The 19,986-nt window shown below is 43.1% G+C and overlaps 1 protein-coding gene across 10 annotated transcripts in view; it reads right to left on the bottom strand.

The window, feature by feature from the left end:
- The window catches only part of sipa1l3 (signal-induced proliferation-associated 1 like 3), a 391,364-nt gene that overhangs the window by 149,708 nt on the left and 221,670 nt on the right, over positions 1 to 19,986 (bottom strand). For all 10 annotated transcript variants that reach the window (XM_059985106.1, XM_059985105.1, XM_059985113.1 and 7 more), the window contains 4 exons: positions 14,662 to 14,850; positions 10,405 to 10,579; positions 4,360 to 4,463; positions 1,751 to 1,908 (listed from right to left, as the gene is read on the bottom strand). In XM_059985106.1, the coding sequence (XP_059841089.1) occupies positions 1,751 to 1,908; positions 4,360 to 4,463; positions 10,405 to 10,579; positions 14,662 to 14,850 (626 nt within the window). The remainder of the gene's footprint in view (positions 1 to 1,750; positions 1,909 to 4,359; positions 4,464 to 10,404; positions 10,580 to 14,661; positions 14,851 to 19,986) is intronic.

Below are 19,986 nucleotides of genomic sequence, written 5' to 3'. Positions count from 1 at the left end.
TACACCTGTATCTGGAAGGTCCAACTGCTGGTGAGTCAGTATCCTGGCAAAAACTACACCATGAAGACAAAAGAACACTCCAAGCAACTCCGGAAAAAAGGTTATTGAAAAACACAAGTCAGGAGATGGATACAAGAACATTTCCAGGTCACTGAATATCACTGGGAGTACAGTTTAGTCGATCAACAAGAAATGTAAAGTATATAACTCAGCTGTAAATCTGCCTAGAGCAGGCCGCCCTCAAAAAACAGTGAAAAGATGGGGACTAGTGAGGGAGGCCACCAAGAGATCCATGACAACTCTGGAGGAGTTACAAGCTTCAGTGGCTGAGATGGGAGAGACTGCGCATACAACAACTGTCGCCCGGGTGCTTCACCAGTCACAGCTTTATGGGAGAGTGGCAAAGAGAAAGCCACTGTTGAAAAAAAATCACATGAAATCTCAGCTAGAGTTTGCCAGCAGACATGTGGGAGACTCTGAAGTCGGCTGGAACAAGTTTCTATGGTCTGATGAAACCAAAATTGAGCTTTTTGGCCATCAGACTAAACGCTATGTCCGGCATAAGCCAAACACTGCACATCATCAAAAACACACCATCCCTACCATGAAGCACGGTGGTGGCTTCATCATGCAGTGGGGGTGTTTCACTGCAACAGCCCCTGGAAGGCTTGTGAAGGTAGAGGGTAAAATGAATGCAGCAAAATACAGAGAAATCCTGGAGGAAAACCTGATGCAGTCTGCAAGAGAACTGTGATTTGAGAGAAGATTTGTTTTCCGGCAAGACAATAGCCCCAAGAATAAAGCCAAAGCTACACAGGAATGGCTTAAAAACAACAAAGTTAATGTCCTGGAGTGGCCAAATCAGAGTCCTGACCTCAACTGAGAATTTATAAATGGACTGAAAAGAGCTGTTCACTCATGCAGTCTAAGAGCTTGAACTGTTTTGTAAAGAATGGGGAAAAATTGCAGTGTCCAGCTGTACAAAGCTGATTGAGACCTATCCACACAGACTCAAGACTGTAGATGCTGTCAAAGGTGCATCGGCTGAATTAAGTACTTATTTAATCAACTATTTTGTGTTTTATATATTTGTGATTCATTAAGATCACTTTGTAGAGATCTGTTTTCACTTTGACATGAGAGTTTTTTTCTCTTGACCAGTGTCAAAAAAGCCAAATTAAATCCACAGCGATTCGATGTTGTAAAACAATAAAACATGAAGACCTTCAAGGGGGTGGGGTGAATACTTTTTTAGGAACTGTGTGTGCTGGGACCAGGACAGGTAGGTCCTGTGAAATGGTAGTACCAAGGGATTTAAAGTTGCTGACCCTCTCCACCACTGATCCTCCCAAGAGGACTGGCTCTGGTTTCCTCCTCCTGAAGTCAATAATTATTAGCTCCTTGTTCTTGCTGACATTAAGTTAAAAGTTGTTGCTGTGGCACCACTCAGCTGTGCTAATGTTGTGAAAGAAATTCCACTTGTACTTTCTGTTATTAAGCCCTCACCCCTAACACACATTTGCAGTGACATCACTCACCTGTTACACACATTCTCAGTAACATCACTCACCTGTAACACATTCGCAGTGACATCACACACCTGTAACACAGATTCTGTGTCATCACTCACCTGTAACACATTCGCAGTGACATCACTCACCTGTAACACAGATTCTGTGTCATCACTCACCTGTAACACATTCGCAGTGACATCACTCACCTGTAACACAGATTCTGTGTCATCACTCACCTGTAACACACATTCTCAGTGCATGGATTATTGACCCTGACAATGACGAACACATGCTGGAAGTGGGAACGGACAGTCTTTGGTGTGAATGGCAGAGCCCCGGGTTCCTGGAAAATGATGGTGACGATGTCGTTGCCGATGTGTCGCTTTCGGAGAAGCTGTGAAAATACAAAAGTATTGGCTCATAAACAACGGGCTGCAAAATAATCACTTTGGTACATCGTTTGGCCTCTGAATCACAAGGTCATGCAATTCAGCAAAGTCAGAATCAGAGACAGAGATACTGTAATTGCCTCAATATATAATGAATTGTGTCATTTGTATCAAATCAAGTTAGTGAGGTTGTGCTCGGGCTCTCCACAAGTGTCGCTGTGCTTCTGGCACCATCACAGCACACCCACAACTTACTAACCCTGACCATCTTCATCTGAACATGTCAGTCCACGGCCATCCTTTTGCCAAGATGAGGCCACGCTCAGGGTGGCACAGCAACAACTTGTATTCCATCTGGGTAGCCTCTACCTGATGGCACGAATATTAAATTTCTCCTTCCAGTAAACAGTAAACTAACCTCCCGTATTGCCCACTCTGCCTTTTTCATCTTCTCACCTGTCTATCACCTTCCTCCTTTGGTCCCCTCTCCTCTCCCTGCACATCTTTTGCCTGTGAGGGGAAACTGGAGAACCCAGAAACCCATGCAATCAAGGGGAGAATGAATAAACTCCTCACACACAGATGCTGGTACTGTAAAGCCTTGTGCTGATTGCTAGATCTATTATCACTAACATGCATGACATGTAATGTCTTGTTTTAAGGCATCAGTTCACAAAATTACTATAAATTGCAAAAATAAGTGGTGCAAAGGAATGTTCATGGTCTCAGTCCTCCATATGTAGAAGTGTCACCCCCTTTACAAAGGCAGAGCATTCCTATGAAACCTTTCTGAAACCGAAATGGCGGAAAGTGAAGAACCATTAATTTATATGGGAAAAATTTTTGTAAAAGCGAAAATCCTCTTTGTAATGCGAAAACAGGTTACTAATGTAGGTCTTCTGTAAAAGCGAAGTGGTGTAAAGCGAACATTCGTAAAGCGGAGGACATCTGTAGTTGTATCAGTTGTTTATACCTCTATGCAGTTTAGGGCATCGTGAACACTCAGTTTTTAAATATTTATTTAGTGAAACAGCATGGTCCGCTATTACTGCAAATCTTTAAATATTATATTCCAGCCAACTAACACAGCTGTAAATTATGTGGTAATTGATCATTCTAGGTTGAGATTTATTTATCTTGTGTACATGCAATGAAATGCATCGTTGGTGTTAACAACCAACATACATAAGGACGTGCTGGGGGCAGCCCACGAGTCTCTCCACACATTCCGGTGCCAACGTGGCATGCCCACAATGTTCAGCAGAACAACACAGAACACAACAAACAACAGCAAGACAGACCCCGTTCCTCCCTCCCACCCACACCCTTAATAGGTTTTGTAATTCTCATCTCGAAGGTATGACAATTTTCATTCTGTAGGTTTTCACAAATTCATCATACGGAAGGGGCCGTTAATCTGACTCCGAATCTGCCACTCCAAATCCGATAGACAACAAGATGCATGGCTCCTTGGTCTTCAGCTCAGGGATACAGAGATCATCGTGTGTGAAGCCCCAGTTAAAATTTCCTAATGAAATTTTGGTCATCGTAGTCTACATAACTCTGTATTCACTTGCAGAACTCAGCAACCAACGTATTGCTGGGTTTATAGTACAACCTGCAGACATACACACCCTCACAAACAAAGCGTGGCATAGGGCTCAGCACACGCTTTGCAGTACAAGTGACCCGGGTTCAGTTCCCGCTGCTGCCTATAAAGGAGTTTGTACTTTCTCCCCGTGACCACACAGATTTCCTCCAGATGCTCCATTTTTCTCCCACAGACTAAAGGTGTCCTGGTCGGTAGGCTAGTTAGTCATTGTAAATTGTCCCGTGACTAGGCTAGCATTAAATCAGAGATTGCTGAGTAGTGTGGCTCGAAGTGCAGGAAGTGCTGTATTGCTAAATAGACAGGTAGATAGATAGACAAACAGGTACATACATACATTTCTTTTTGCTTGGTTGTCAGGAATTGGAATATGTTCCTGGAAAAAGATGATGGAAGCAAATTCCACAGAAGAAACTTAAAGGCCAATGGGTAAAGTTTGGAGGATGAAACAGTTCCTGGATTATAGTCAAAGAATGGGGTGGAGAACGGAGCACTCTTTCACATTCAAAGGCATCATGATCGAGCAGTCCCCCCGCGCTGTGATCTATTTTACAGGTCAGCATGGTAGTATTGTGGTAAGCACAGGTGACCCGGGTCCAATTCCCACTGCTGCCTGTAAAGAGTTTGTACATTTTCCCTGTGACCGTGCGGGTTTCCTTCGGGTGCTCCCGCAGTCCAAAGACCTACTGGTCGGTGAGTTGATAAATCATTGTAAATTGTCCCGTAATTAGGCTAGGATTAAATCAGGGGCTGCTGAGTGGCGAGGACCAGTGCTGGAAAGGCCAACTCCATGCTGTATCTCAATAAAAATTTTTAAAAAGTCATGGCCATTACAAATATTACCAACCTGCTGCCGATTGTTAGGGGTGTATGGAAGCATGGTGGACACGTGGAACATGATCTCATAGTCCAGGTACGTTGTGTAGAGGGAGTGGGTGCCAGTCGAGTCCGCTGAAAATAGAAAACATTTCAATATTACTTTCACGAACTATCACCAGAAAGAATGTCACCATCAGAACTGTCTTATTCACATCTCATTAGTGTCTTATGTCTGATTTGTAAAGAACAGGAGAAGACAAGAGTATGGGGTTGAGGGGGATAATGATTCAACCAGGATGGAATAGCTGAGCAGACTCAATGGGCCGAATGGTCTATTTGCTCCTATGCCTTAAGGTCTTACTAACTGCCTGGGGAGGGGCGGGGGAAGAAACATTCAGGATGGCGTGAAGATTTTGTTTTAATAGGCTAATGGCACTTTTCAGAAGGGAGCTGTGGAGGCCGAGTTATTTAAAATGGAGGGTGATCTGTTTTTGATTGGTGAGGGTGTCAAAATTATGAGGAAAAGACAGGAGAATGGAGTTGAGAGGGTTAATAAATCAGCCATGATGGAATGGCAGAGCAGAGTTGCTAATTCTGCTCTTTTTAGCTGTAACTGTATTTTACTGCTATCTTATACGCGCTAGATGTGCCTTGCGCTGTGTATGACTGTTAATATTGTGTTTCCTACCTTGGCCACTCTTCTCCTTCTGGTTACCCCCGCCCCCCCCCCCCTCTATTTCCCACTCTGACCTCTTACCTCTTCTCACATGCCAATCACTTTCCCAGTGCCCCTCCTCCTTTCCTTCCTGCTACGGTCCACTCTCCTCTCCTATCAGATCCTTTCTTTCCAACCAAGCTGGCTTCTAGCTATCCTCCTTCCTCGCTCCTCCCACCATTTTATTCTGGTGTAGTCGCATACAATGTGCTACTAAAGAAACACATGGAGGCAGAGAGAGCTGAACTCAGAATGCCTTTACTGATTCAAAATCGCGCACTTAAATCTCCCCTCCCTTGGGCCCCTGTGACCCGTAGGGTGAACATGACATCAGACTGTCCTCGGAAGGTACGCCCCGAGCGGGTAGTACCAAACGCGCTACTGCGTGTCTGCCCGCGGCTCCCAATGGCGGTTCGAGTCGCACATGTGTGGGCCGCCACACTGGCATCTTTCCCCTTCCTTTCCAGTCCTCAGAAAGGGTCTTGCCCCAAAACAATGACTGTCTATTCATTTCCATAGGGGCTGCCTTTTTCTGCCGAGTTCCTCCTGCATTCCGTGCGTGTTGTGCTAGATTTTCAAATCTGCAGATCTCGTGTTTATTCATTTCCACTGATGCTGCCCTCCCTGCCGAGTTCCTCCTGCATTCCGTGTGTGTTTCTTTGGATTTCCAGCATCTGCAGAATCTCGAGTTTATGATTTACTACCTCACTATTCCTGAAAATGTATCTATTTTTATACCTTACTGACATTTTTCATGTACTGCATTGCACTGTACCGCTGCCGCAGAACAACAAATTTCATGACAAACATCAGGGATAATGAACCTGATTCTGATTCTTGTGAACCCTAAAAACCTGGGCCAGAAACAAAACCTGCTGAGTAGACAGAAGCCAAGTCTGTGAAGAGAAAAGCAAAAGTTGACATTACAGCCCAGAAACCTTTCATTCAATGACGATCAGCCATCATCGAGTCTGAGCTTCGATTATTTTAAAAATCATTCCTTAACATAAGATCAGCTTTATTTGTCACATGTACATCAAAACATACAGTGTAATGTATCAATGGCGTCAATGACCCATTGGGGCATATTCCGGAGTTAGGGTGTATAGCAAGTAATAATTTTTTTTCTTTTCTTTTTAAATCTTTTTATTAATTTTAAACAAACATAAATGAAACATGAATACAGAGAGTTTGAAAGTACATAATTAATAAGTTAAGTATATATTTGTATAGATGATAATCCATATATAATAATCTCCCAAACTCATAATAATTACGAAAAAAGGGAGTAAAAAAGAAGAAAAGGAAAAAACAATAACCAACATGGGCCATTGCATTATGTCAAATATACACAGCAGCGTCAATAACTCCGAACCTCCATCCATATAATTAAGGATAATAGAAGCAGGGTTTAGGAAAAGTCAGTTTATAATAACTTCTAATCTCAACAGCAACCAACCTTCAGATCTGAATATTGACTGTTGATTCAAATTAAAATATAGCTCGGAACGGGACATCTAAGTGACTTGAGATGTTTGCATTTACATGAATACAATCAACACCCAATTACGTGAATACAACTCAGAGACCGCAGTAATGACCACAGCATCATCCTAAACTTTTACTATCTACAATCTCCATCCTGCTTTAGGTATTTCTGCAGATGTACTGTGCAGAGCATTCTAACTGGCTGCATCACCATCCGCTATGGGGTGGAGGTGGGAGGGGGGACTACTGCACAGGATCAAAGTAAGCTGCAAGCAGCGGAGAGTTGTAAAGTTAGCTCCATCTCGGCCACTATCCTCTGCTGCATCCAAGAAGCCTGTTGGGGCCATATACTGTGTTTGGTGCTCTGGGTGTGGCCTCTTGTATATTGGTGAGACGGGACGTAGAATGGGAGGCGGCTTCGCTGAACACCTAGCTCCAACCGCCAGAACAAGTGGGATCTCCCGGTGGCCACCCATTTTAATTTCACTTCCCACTCCTATTCTGATATGTCCATCTATGGCCGCCTCCACTATCGGGATAATGCGACATTTTGGTTGGAGGAATATTCCGTTTGGGTAGCCTCCAACCTGATGGCATGAACATCGATTTTTCAAACTTCCAGTAATGCCTCCATGCCCCCCATTCATCATTTCCCATCCCTTTGTCCCCCTCGCATGGTATCTTCACCCATCGCCTCCCTCTGGTGCTCCCCCTCCACCTTATTTCTCTCTTCCATGGCCTTCTGTCTCTTTCACCAATCAACTTCCTAGCTCTTTGCTTCATCCACTCCACCAAGTTTCACCTATCACCTAGCTTATCTCTCTCCCCTCCTCCCACCTTTCAAGTCTACTCCTCAGCATTTTTTCTCCAAAAGGGTTTTGGCCCGAAATGTCAACTGTACTTTTTTCCATAGGTGCTGCCTGGCCTGCTGAGTTCCTCCAGCATTTTGTGTGTGTTACTCTGACCAGAGACACTGTCTGACCTGCTGAGTTCCTCCAGCATTTTGTGTGTGTTACTCTGACCGTAGACACTGTCTGACCTGCTGAGTTCCTCCAGCATTTTGTGTGTGTTACTCTGACCAGAGACACTGTCTGACCTGCTGAGTTCCTCCAGCATTTTGTGTGTGTTACTCTGTCCATAGACACTGTCTGACCTGCTGAGTACCTCCAGCATTTTGTTTGTTACTCTGTCCACAGACACTGTCTGACCTGCTGAGTTCCTCCGGCATTTTGTGTGTGTTACTCTGACCATAGACACTGTCTGACCTGCTGGGTTCGTCCAGCATTTTGTGTGTTACTCTGACCATAGACACTGTCTGACCTGCTAAGTTCCTCCAGCATTTTGTGTGTGTTACTCTGTCCATAGACACTGCCTGACCTGCTGAGTTCCTCCAGCATTTTGTGTGTGTTACTCTGTCCATAGACCCTGTCTGACCTGCTGAGTTCCTCCAGCATTTTGTGTGTGTTACTCTGACCATAGACACTGTCTGACCTGCTGAGTTCCTCCAGCATTTTGTGTGTTACTCTGTCCATAGACACTGTCTGACCTGCTGAGTTCCTCAGGCATTTTGTGTGTGTTACTCTGACCATAGACACTGTCTGACCTGCTGAGTTCTTCCAGCATTTTGTGTGTGTTACTCTGTCCATAGACAATGTCCGACCTGCTGAGTTCCTCCAGCATTTTGTGTGTGTTACTCTGACTATAGACACTGTCTGACCTGCTGAGTTCCTCCAGCATTTTGTGTGTGTTACTCTGACTATAGACACTGTCTGACCTGCTGAGTTCCTCCAGCATCTTGTGTGCGTTTCAAGGTGTGATGCCTCAAAAATAGTTTCCATCATCAAGGACCCCCATCACCCAGGACATTCCCTCTTCTAACTGGTACTACCAGGAAGGAGGTACAGGAGCCTGAAGACACACACTCAATGATTCAGGAACAGCTTCTTCCCCTCTGCCATCCAATTTCTGATTGGACATTAAACCCATGAACATCACCTAACTTTTTTTTATTAATTTAGGTTTTTGTACTACTTATTTAATTATCTACTTATATATACTTAGGGTATAAAAACATGCAAAACCTACAGCACAATAGAGACCCTTTGGCCCACAATTCTGTGCTGAACATACTTTAGAAATTACCTAGGGTTACATATAGCCCTCTACTTTCCTAAGCTCCGTGTACCTATCCAGGAGTCTCTTAAAAGACCCTGTCACATCTGCCTCCACCACCATCGCTGGCAGCCCATTCCAGGCACTCACCATTCTCTAAAAAAAGCTTACCCCTGACATCTCCTTTGTACCCACTCCCCTGCACCTTAAACCTGTGCCCTCTTGTGGCAGCCATTTCAGCCCTGGGGAAAAGCCTCTGACTACCCACACGATCAATACCTCTCTTCATCTTATACAGCTCTATCAGGTCACCTCTCATCCTCCATCGCTCCGAGGAGAAAAGGCCAAGTTCACTTAAGCTATTCTCAGAAGGCATACTCTGCAATTCAGGCAATGTCCTTGTAAATCTCCTCTGCATCCTTTCTACGGTTTCTATACCCTTCTTGTAGTGAGACGACCAGAATTGAGCACAGTACTCCAAGTGGGGTCTGACCAGGGTCCTATATAATTGCAACATTACCTCTCGGCTCTTAAACTCAATCACATGATTGATGAAGGCCAATGCACCGTATGCCTTCTTAACCACAGAGTCAACCTGCACAGCAACTTTGAGTGTCCTATGGACTCGGACCCCAAGATCCCTCTGATCCTCCACACTGCCAAGAGTCTTACCATTAATACTATATTCTGCCATCATATTTGACCTACCAAAATGAACCACTTCACACTTAGCTGGGTTGAACTCCACCTGCCACTTCTCAGCCTAGTGTCCCATTGTAACCTCTGACAGCCCTCCAAACTATCCACAACACCCCCAACTTTTGTGTCATCAGCAAATTTATTAACCCATCCCTCCACTTCCTCATCCTGGTCATTTATAAAAATCACAAAGAGAAGGGGTCCCTGAACAGATCCCTGAGGCACACCACTGGTCACTGACCTCCATGCAGAATATGACCTGTCTACAACCACTCTTTGCCTTCTGTGGGCAAGCCAGTTCTGGATCCACAAAGCAATGTCCCCTTGGATCCCATGCCTCCTTACTTTCTCAATAAGCCTGACATGGGGTACCTTATCAAATGCCTTGCTGAAATCCATATACACTACATCTACTGCTCTACCTTCATCAATGTGTTTAGTCACATCCTCAAAAAATTCAATCAGGCTCGTAAGCCATGACCTGCCCTTGACAAAGCCATGCTGACTATTCCTAATCATATTCTGCCTCTCAAGATCTTTTCTATCAACTTACCAACCCCTGAAGTAAGACTCACTCTCAATAATTTCCTGGGCTATATCTTCTCCCTTTCTTGAATAAGGGAGTAACATCTGCGACCCTCCAATCCTCTGGAACCTCTCTCATCCCCATCGATGATGCAAAGATCCTTGCCAGAGGCTCAGCAATCTCCTCCCTCGCCTCTACAGTAACTTGGGGTACATCCCGTCCGGTCCCGGTGACTTATCCAACTCGATGCTTTCCAAAAGCTCCAGCACATCCTCTTTCTTAAAATCTATATGCTTAAGCTTCATTCTTAAGCTCCTTCCTGCTAGCCTTATAATCTTCTAGATCTCTATCATTACCTAGTTTTTTGAACCTTTTGTGAGCTTTTCTATTAATTCACATTGTTTTTTCTATTATCATATTATATTTTTCTGCTATCATAGTCAACAAATTTCATGACTTATGTTAGTGATATTAAACCTGATTCTGATTAGGAATTAACTATTAAATACCATTTATAAAATAAATGCACTTACTTTTTGTATCCAATTGTGCTGCATATTTATTAAAACCCTTGAGAAGTACTTTTTCCCCAAGTTGATCCAGGAATTCTTCAAAGGCAGGACCTGCTTCCTCATTGTTGTACATCTCTTCTTCAGTGCCCTGGCCAGCTGTACAGTACAGAATGCCGACTTTATGCTTTCTGCTAAGCTGTAGAGATAATTAAAGCACAACAGTCAGCAGCAAATCAAAGGCAGCTTTGCATCCATTCACTATGCTCACCTCTCATTTTCTCCTCACCTGCCCATCAATTCACTGTGTTTTCCCTCGTCTTTTCCCATGGTCCTGATAAAGGACCTTGGCTCTCCCCTCCTATCAGATTCCTTCTTTAGCCCTTTACCCCTCCCATTCATCCCCTCCCAGTTACTACCCCTCAATCATGAGACTCTTGAATAAAAGGGGTTAACTACACTCACTTGCCCTATCATCGATGTTCCCACACCAATTATCTCACTTAAGGGCTCTTTATCTTATTATCTTATGTTTTGTTACCTATTGCTATTTATTTATATTTGCATTTGCACAGTTTTTTGTCTTCTGCACTCTGGCTGATCTTTCATTGATTCTGTTATAGTCACTATTCTATAGATTTGCTGACTATCCCCACAGGAAAATGAATCTCAGGGTTGTATATGGTGACATATATGTACATTGATAATAATAATTACTTTGGAAAGAGGTAGGAGACTGGATCACCTGGAGGAAATCAATACAGTCATGGGGAGAAGGTACAAACTTCTTATACACAGCGGCAGAAATTGAACCCCGATCTTACATCTGATGATGTAATATATTTACACAAACAACAATGCTACCTGTCAAGAGCCTGTCAAAAAGAAATGCCATCACTCTCTCGACTGCTTTTGTAACTGTTTGTCAGAAAATCCAAAGAAATTCATTTGACAAACCTTACAGGTTTGATTTATTTACTTATTCAAGAAACACGGGATTAACTAACAGTCAGTGTCCTTTCAAAGGCACACGAGTGAATCTGCAGATGCTGGAAATAAATAAAAACACAAAATGCTGGCAGAACTCAGCAGGCCAGACAGCATCTATGGGAGGAGGTAGCGACGATGTTTTGGGACGAAACCCTTCATCAGGAGTGCTGAAGGGTTTCTGCCTGAAACATCGTCACTACCTCCTCCTATAGATGTTGTCTGGCCTGCTGAGTTCTGCCAGCATTTTGTGTTTTTGTTTGTGTTTTTATTTATTGTCCTTTCTTCTTTTTCCAGAACTGCCTACTGAGTCATTGCAGAGTGCTGTAAAGAGTTAAATATGTCAGTGTGGGATTGGAATCTTCTCAAGGGCACTTAAAGATCATAGGTGCAGAATTAGGCCATTCAGCCCATCCAGTCTGCTCCAGCATTTGATCATAGCTGATTTATTATCCTTTTCAACCATATTCTCCTGTCTTCTTGCCATAACATATGATGCCCAGACTAATCAAGAACCTCTCAAAATTCATTTTAGACATAGCAGACGAAGAGCAGTGTTGATGCCAATGTTCGTCATATAACAATAATTTGATAATATCATGGTTATTATTAATGAAAATTGACTTTTGATCAAAATTGAATAGAATAGCTAGTAGTTTTGTGAGGTGCCCGCAAAATGTCGTTATGTGTTGCCAGCACCATCTTATAGACCGGGGACTCTGCAGTTCTTGTTTATTTTATAAAGTTTAAAAATTTTTAATTTTAATTTTTTTTTATTGTTTGCACAACTTGTCCTTTCTTCTCACATTGGATTGTTGTCGGTCTGTTGTGTGGGCTTTGTGTGGGATTCTATTGTGTTTCTTTGTTTCGTGGCTGCCTGCATAAAGATGAATCTCGTGGGATATATATTTTGATAATAAATCTCTGTTGAACTTAGTACCAAACTTAAGTTGGTGACGTAACACAATTTAAACTTGGTATCACCAAACAGATGTTCCAGTATCCTGTGTACTAATTCAGGGATTAAAACAACTCACACATTCAGATTTTTTGATTTGGAAATACAGCATGGTTACAGGCCTGTCCTTACACTCATATGACCAATTAACCTATAAACCCATACATCTTTGGGGTAAGACCATAAAACTATAAGATTTAGAATCAGGACACGATAGGCCATTTGGCCTATCAAGTCTGCTCTGCCATTTCATCATCCCTCTCAGCCGCAATCTCCTGCCTTCTCCCCGTATCCCTTCATGCCCTGACTAATCAGAATCAGAATCAGTCAAGTTAAATATCTCTGGCATCTGTTGTGAAATGTGTTGTCTTTGCAGCAGTACATTGGAATAAATAAAAATTCAAAAAAAACATGAATTACAGTGAGTATAACCCATCAACACTACCTCATTACTTGTTCAATTGTCTTTTATTGCTATTTTTGCACTACTTATTTAATTTAACTGTTTATATATACACACACACTTACTGTAATTCAGTCTTTTTTTATCTATTGTTATAAATTGGATTATGCTGATGGCACAAAGACAACAAATTTCACGACATATGTCTGTAATATTGAACCTGATTTTGATTCTTAAAACAGAAATAAAAGTAGTGAGGTAGTGTTCATGGGCTCAATGTTCATTCAGAAATGGGATGGCAGAGGGGAAGAAGCTGTTTCTGAATCACTGAGTGTGTGTCTTCAGGCTTCTGTACCTCCTTCCTGATGGTAGAAATAAGAACAAGGCATGACCCGGGTGATGGAGGTTCTTAATGATGAACATCGCCGTTTTGAGGCATCGCTCTTTGAAGATACCCTGGATCAACCTATCATCCGGATCACTATCAACCTCTGCCTCCAATGATTTGGCAATGACTTGGGATGTGGGAGGAAACCCACGATCAAAGTTCAGAGAAAACGTTTTATCAAAGTATGTAAGTGTCCACATATACTGTACTAACCTGAGATTCATTTCCCTGCAAGATAAGTGGCCATGGGGATAACGTACTATACAAACCCCTTACACACAGTGGCAGGAACTGAACCTGGGTTTTGGTGTTGTAAGAGTATTACTAACTGCTTCACTACCGTGCTCTCCTAAAACTTTGCCTTTTTTTTTCATTTTTTTTCACTTTCAAGACAAAGAAAGATGTATAAACGTGAGCTCTCTGATTTCAGACAAGAGATATAGTTTGCAGACAATTTCCAGGTTGAGTTAGTGGCGAGGAAGGCAAATACAATGTTAGCATTCATTTTGAGAGGACTAGGAAATAAAAGCAAGGATGTAATGTTGAGGCTTTATAAGGTGCTGGTGAGGCCTCACTTGGAATTTTGTGAGCAGTTTTAGGCTCCTTATCTAAGAAAGGATGTGCTGACATTGGGGAGTGTTCAAAGGAGGTTTCTGAAAATGATTCCAGAATTGCAAGGCTTTTCATATGAATTGTGTTTGATGGTTCTGGGCCTGTACTCACAGGAATTCAGAAGAATAAGGGGTGACTTCAATGAAACCTATCAGATGTTTAAAGGCCTCGATGGAGTGGATGTGGAGAAGATATTTCTTATGGTGGGGGAGTCTAGGACCAGAGGACACAGATAGAGTGGATGTGGAGAGGATGTTTCCTATGGTGTGGGAGTCTGGGACCAGAGGACACAGATAGAGTGGATGTGGAGAGGATGTTTCCTATGGTGTGGGAGTCTGGGACCAGAGGACACAGATAGAGTGGATGTGGAGAGGATGTTTCCTGTAGTGGGGGAGCCAAGGACCAGAGGACACAGATAGAGTGGATGTGGAGAGGATGTTTCCTATAGTGGGGGAGTCTGGGACCAGAGGACACAGATAGAGTGGATGTGGAGAGGGTGTTTCCTATAGTGGGGGAGTCTGGGACCAGAGGACACAGCCTCAGAATAGACAGGCAGCCTTTTAGAACAGAGACGAGGAATTTCTTTAGCCAGAGAGTGGTGAATCTGTGGAATTCTTTGTCACAGGCAGCCGTGGAGGCCAAGTCATTGGTCATATTTAAGGCAGTGATTGATAGATTCTTGATTAGTAAGTGGCTGAAGGATATGAGAGAGGCAGGAGATTGGTTCTGAAAGGGAAAATGGATCAGCCATAATGAAATGGCAGAACAGATGGGCCAAATGGCCTAATTCTGCTACTGTATCTCATGGTCTTTTTAATTTGATGCTTTTGGTTTGACCATTTGAGGATTATGTTGCACAGCTGTAAATGGCAGAACAGGACAGGGCCCCACAAACTACAGGGTGATATTGAAACTTGAAGGATTTCAGCTCACCCCTTGCTCATCGAGTTTCAGCAGCTGATCTGTCACTTTAGGCGTGCTGAACGCCAGCCGTAGACACTGGATGTTCAGCTCCGGTATCACCGTCTCCAGCACCTCTTTCATTGGAAGCCCTCGCACCGTGCCGTGTTTCGACGTTGATGGAATTGCATCCTCCAGGATTGCTCCTCTTAGTGTAATGAGCTGAAAGATACAATTTTCATGTCTGTCAAAGCATTGATCCTTTCAAGCAGTTTTCAATTCTACTATGTCACAACAAGAAATTTGCTACAGACAACTCTCAAACTAAAGTAAGTCAGAGATTCAATGAAAAGAGGTGTCACTCTCTCTTGCAACCACTGAACCGTAACTCGCCCTCACACACTAGGAATAATCGTTTTATTCACAGGAAGAGTGCTTTATTTAATGATTAGTGGCTTGCTCCAACTACACCACATTCATGACATGTCACTGATAAAAACACAGGCTGTACAGGAGCGAGATATACCAGCCAGGTGAATAGTATCGCAGCGACAACCTTGCACTCATCGTTAACAAGATCAAAGATCTGATTGTGGGCTTTGTTGTGTCTCCACTACTACATATCAAATAACTAAAAGCACACACACAGAGGTGAAGTTAACTTGTATATTCACTTTGCAGAGGGAGCTACAAATCAATGTGCATGGGTAAGTTAATCAGTCTAATTAGTGCTAAGGGGAGTCATTGTGTTAAAGAAATAGATCCATACATTACACTTTCTCCCTCTTTAGGTTAATGTAACATAAAACTGTATATCTAACAAAACATTCAATTTCCCTTTAACAGATGGCAGTCGGCCCTCCTTATCCGTGGGTTCCACGTGCGCGGATTCAACCAACTGTGGATCGGGAAAACCCTGGAGTTCAGCATTGTTCGCTTCGCGTCTCGTTCGTTCGCTACTTGTGTTGTGAGCAAGAGGAAGGAGTTTAAGGCTAGTAAGGGACGGCTGGCTAGCTCTGTAAAGTGCTACAGCCTCAAGAACTTAAAGATCACGGGAGAATCGGGATCGGCTGATGCCAAGGCGGCATCAACATTGCCAGAAGAACTACGATGGTTGTGTCTGTACTGAACACGTACAGACTTTTTTTTCTTGTCATTATTCCCTAAACAATGCAGTATAACAACTATTTACATTGTATTAGGTATTATAAGTAATCTAGAGATGATTAAAGTATACGGGAGGATGTGCGTAGGTTATATGCAAATACTACACCATTTTATATAAGGGACTTAAGCATCCGCATTTTTTGGGGTATCCGCTGGGGGTCCCAGAACCGAACCCCTGCGGATAGGGAGGGCAGACTGTATATTCAGATAAACATGCTTTCACAATAACAGCTCCTAGCTAGCTTCACTATACTGCAGATCCAGTCTTTTGCATGGTGCTTTGTATCTTTCGGGATAGTGCCTTTGGACTTGTGGAGTGGCATCAGGTTTGGCAGGTGTCTCATCAAGGACAACTTTCTCTATTGCAGGTGTCACATTGTTATTAGTGACATGATCACTGAGAGTTAAGTGCGGTGGCTGTAGTGTGTCCGGCTTGTTGGATGTAGTCAACCCAGATGTATTCTTCGGCTGAGAATCTAGTATCTGGTCCACATAATGCTTCCATGTCTGATCTCCAACATCCCTGTGTACATCGGTGGTCCAGTTCTTGTAGCTCCCGGCAAGACTCTTCATCTTCATCTTCACCCAGGTGTTCTAACACTCTGGTGTGCAGTTTAGACACTATCTGCAAACTTTTTCTTTGAATCAACAGTCATTTGCTTCATGACAGGATTTACCACATTGATAAATGTGGAATGCAGTGGAACAGTGCATAGTTCCCTGAAGGTGGAGTCTCATGTAGATAGGGTGGTGAAGAAGGCTTTTGGAACGCTGGCCTTTATAAATCAGAGCATTGAGTACAGAAGTTGGGATGTAATGTTAAAGTTGTACAAGGCATTGGTAAGGCCAAACTTGGAATATTGTGTACAGTTCTGGTCACCGAATTATAGGAAAGATATCAATAAATTAGAGAGAGTGCAGAGACGATTTACTAGGGTGTTACCTGGGTTTCAGCACTTAAGTTACAGAGAAAGGTTGAACAAGTTAGATCTCTTCATTGGAGCGTAGAAGGTTGAGGGGGGATTTGATCGAGGTATTTAAAATTTTTAGAGGGATAGATAGAGTTGACGTGAATAGGCTGTTTCCATTGAGAGTAGGGGAGATTCAAACGAGAGGACATGATTTGAGAGTTAGGGGGCAAAAGTTTAAGGGAAACACGAGGGGGTATTTCTTTACTCAGAGAGTGATAGCTTTGTGGAATGAGCTTCCTGTAGAAGTAGTAGAGGCCAGTTCAGTTGTGTCATTTAAGGTAAAATTGGATAGGTATATGGACAGGAAAGGAGTGGAGGGTTATGGGCTGAGTGCGGGTAGGTGGGACTAGGTGAGATTAAGAGTTCGGCACGGACTAGGAGGGCCGAGATGGCCTGTTTCCATGCTGTGATTGTTATATGGTTATATGGATAACTTTTCCGTTTTTTTGCACTATTCAAGGGCATTTTGTGCATTTAACATTCCAAACTCTTTCTCTGTAGTTTTGACACGTCCTTTGCTAATGCTGTCTCCATTGATATTGCAATAGTCAATGCCCATTCTAAGGTTAGGTCTCTTTCTACCAGTCGCCTCTTTTGAGTGCTTTGACTATCACGCCACATACAACCCCGTCCCTTAATGCATCAGAAAGTCCATCTCCAAAGTCACAATATTGGGAAGGTTTGTGCAGTTCTGCAATGTATTCAGAAATGCTTTCATCCTTTGACTGGTTCCTTTTGTGTGTAAGGGGTTTCTCCTTTATGTTACTGCGTATGTTAATCAAATGGCTTCTTGTTATGTTTAAAGTAAGAATGCTTCTTTATTGTGGTAACTGGTGAGAGAGTGCTTTCTCTCGCAGCTTGTTTGGGTTATAATTACTGATAACGAGAATTGTATTCATTTGTTAACCAATTGGGATAGATGTTGTTCTTTCTTGTGGATCTGCAAGCTAGTGTTGTGCGGACTTTTGGGGAGGCCCAGAGGGAAATCGCAAGGAAGGAGAACGTGCGGGATGCGCTCTGGTCAACCACCGAGATTGGTCCCGGGCGCCGAGTCGAGGAGGTCTGAGAAGATCGAATAGTGGACTGAAGACTTCGATAGTTGAGCTCCAATGGTTGTTCACGAATTGACTGAACTCTGATAAGTTTTGGCGCCTTTTCTTTCGTATATATTGTATCCCTATTAATTACCTAGTTCTAGTAAGATTTATAAAGAGTATTTTGTAACCGTACATGGTGTGCGGTCTGATGTGTGTGCGAGTTTGTACCAGTGTGCATTACACAGCATCCACATATACGGGAGGCATGGTGATGCACCATCAATAACTCACTCTGAGACGTAAAGGCGAGATATCAGCTTCTATTGACTGGAAGAAGGAACAAGCAGTGAGTGACCACCATACTACATCTGGAGACTGAGACGCCAGGCTCAGGCCTTGATCGCCTTTATACCAGGGTCTGTGGGAGGAGCCACAGGAGCAGTCAGCAGGGGGCGTGTCCAGACAGGTATATGTAGTTCACCACACATGGTTTGGCGGGTGGGCGGATTTTCCCCTAGACATACACCAGCTGATAGCGTGAGTGTTACATGTGAAATCTAAATCTTTCTCATTTTACTAGTGGACTTGGGCTCAAGTGATTTTGTAAATTCTCAACAATTTTGTCAAACACCTTGCTGGCTTTTCAGGAGTTACTAAATTGAATAAGAGACTGTACGTTTTAGAACACATTAAGCTAAGAAGTGAGGGGACTTTCTTTTCTTCATCCACATTGCTAGCATTACAATACAGATCAACCCTCTTGATACATAATTTCCAGTCTTCATTAGCACTATCAAATTCGTCAACTTCCCCGACTCAGGCCATCGTCAAGTTATTTTCCCTTTAACTTTGCTAGTTGTGCATCTCTCACTGTGTACCCTGCACTGTCACTCACGCATCCCTGTGGTAGCATCCGTGACTGCCTCCTCTGTATTGTTCACTCTTTCCTCTCGCTGTAACTCTCCCTTTCTCCGAGGTCTGTCATCTCGTAATTGTCAGTGCAGTTGCTGATATTCGCTGACATTCAGCTTAGTGCTCATCACCAATTTGTTTTGTCTGTACAACTACATACAGTATCACATAAATAAAGGCACGCACTCGGAGGTGAAGTTAATGTGTATATTCACGTTGCAGAGGCAGCAATAAATCAATGTGTATGCATAAGTTAGCAGTCAATAATTAGTGCTAAGGTGAGTGATTGTGATACAAGAAATAGATCTGTACACTCCAGACTTCAGAAAGGGTAGGACAAGGGAACACAAACCAATCCTCGTGGAGGGATCAGAAGTGGAAAGAGTGAGCAATTTCAGCTTCCTGGGTGTTGAGACCTTGGAGGACCTAACCTGGACACAACATCAAGACGGCAAGACAATGGCTACAGTTAATTTGCAATTTGAGGAGATTAGTCTTGCCAACTAAAACACTCGAAAACTTCTACAAAGGTACCGTGGAGAACATTGTGACTGGCCGCATCGCTGTCTGGTATGGTGGTGGGGAGGGGGTTGTGGCTGCTGCACAAGATCAAAATAAGTTGCAGAAACTTGTAAAATTTGTCTGCTCCTTCAAGGGCACTAGCCTCTGTAGTATTCAGGACATCTTTAAGGAACAATGGCTCTGGATGGTGACATCCATCAATAAGGACCCCATCACCCAGGATATGCCCACCTCTCGTTGTTACAATCAGGGAGGAGGTACAGAAGCCTGAAGGCACATACTCAATGATTCAGGAACAGCTTCTTCCCCTCTACCATCCGATTTTTAAATGGACATTGAAACCATGAATGCTACCCCACTAATTTTATATTTCTGTTTTTTTTTACTACTTATTTAAACTTAACTATTTAATACACGTATAAGTTCTTCTCCCTTCTCTTCAGTTGTCCATCGAAATCCAGTGATGACGTCCACTCCTTTAACAGTGAGATCTTTGATGACTATACAGTCCTGTCCTGGACCCACAAGTTCTATTGCAGGTGGGACATGTATATGTGGTAGTGATGGCAACCATGGCTGCATTTCTCCTGGCTCTCTTCCACTGTCTTCTGGTTGTTCTTTCCATCTCCAGAATACGAACCCCATCCCTGCACAGTTGTCGCCAAGTGTTACGGTCAGCAGCAACATCCTCCAGGTCCTCAGGTCTGATCTTGCACTTCCTTCATCTGATCATTATAGCGCTTCTTCAG

This window comes from Hypanus sabinus, chromosome 11 (genome assembly GCF_030144855.1).
Source record: "Hypanus sabinus isolate sHypSab1 chromosome 11, sHypSab1.hap1, whole genome shotgun sequence".
NCBI lineage: Eukaryota > Metazoa > Chordata > Chondrichthyes > Myliobatiformes > Dasyatidae > Hypanus > Hypanus sabinus.
This window is presented reverse-complemented; position numbering and strand designations above follow the sequence as displayed.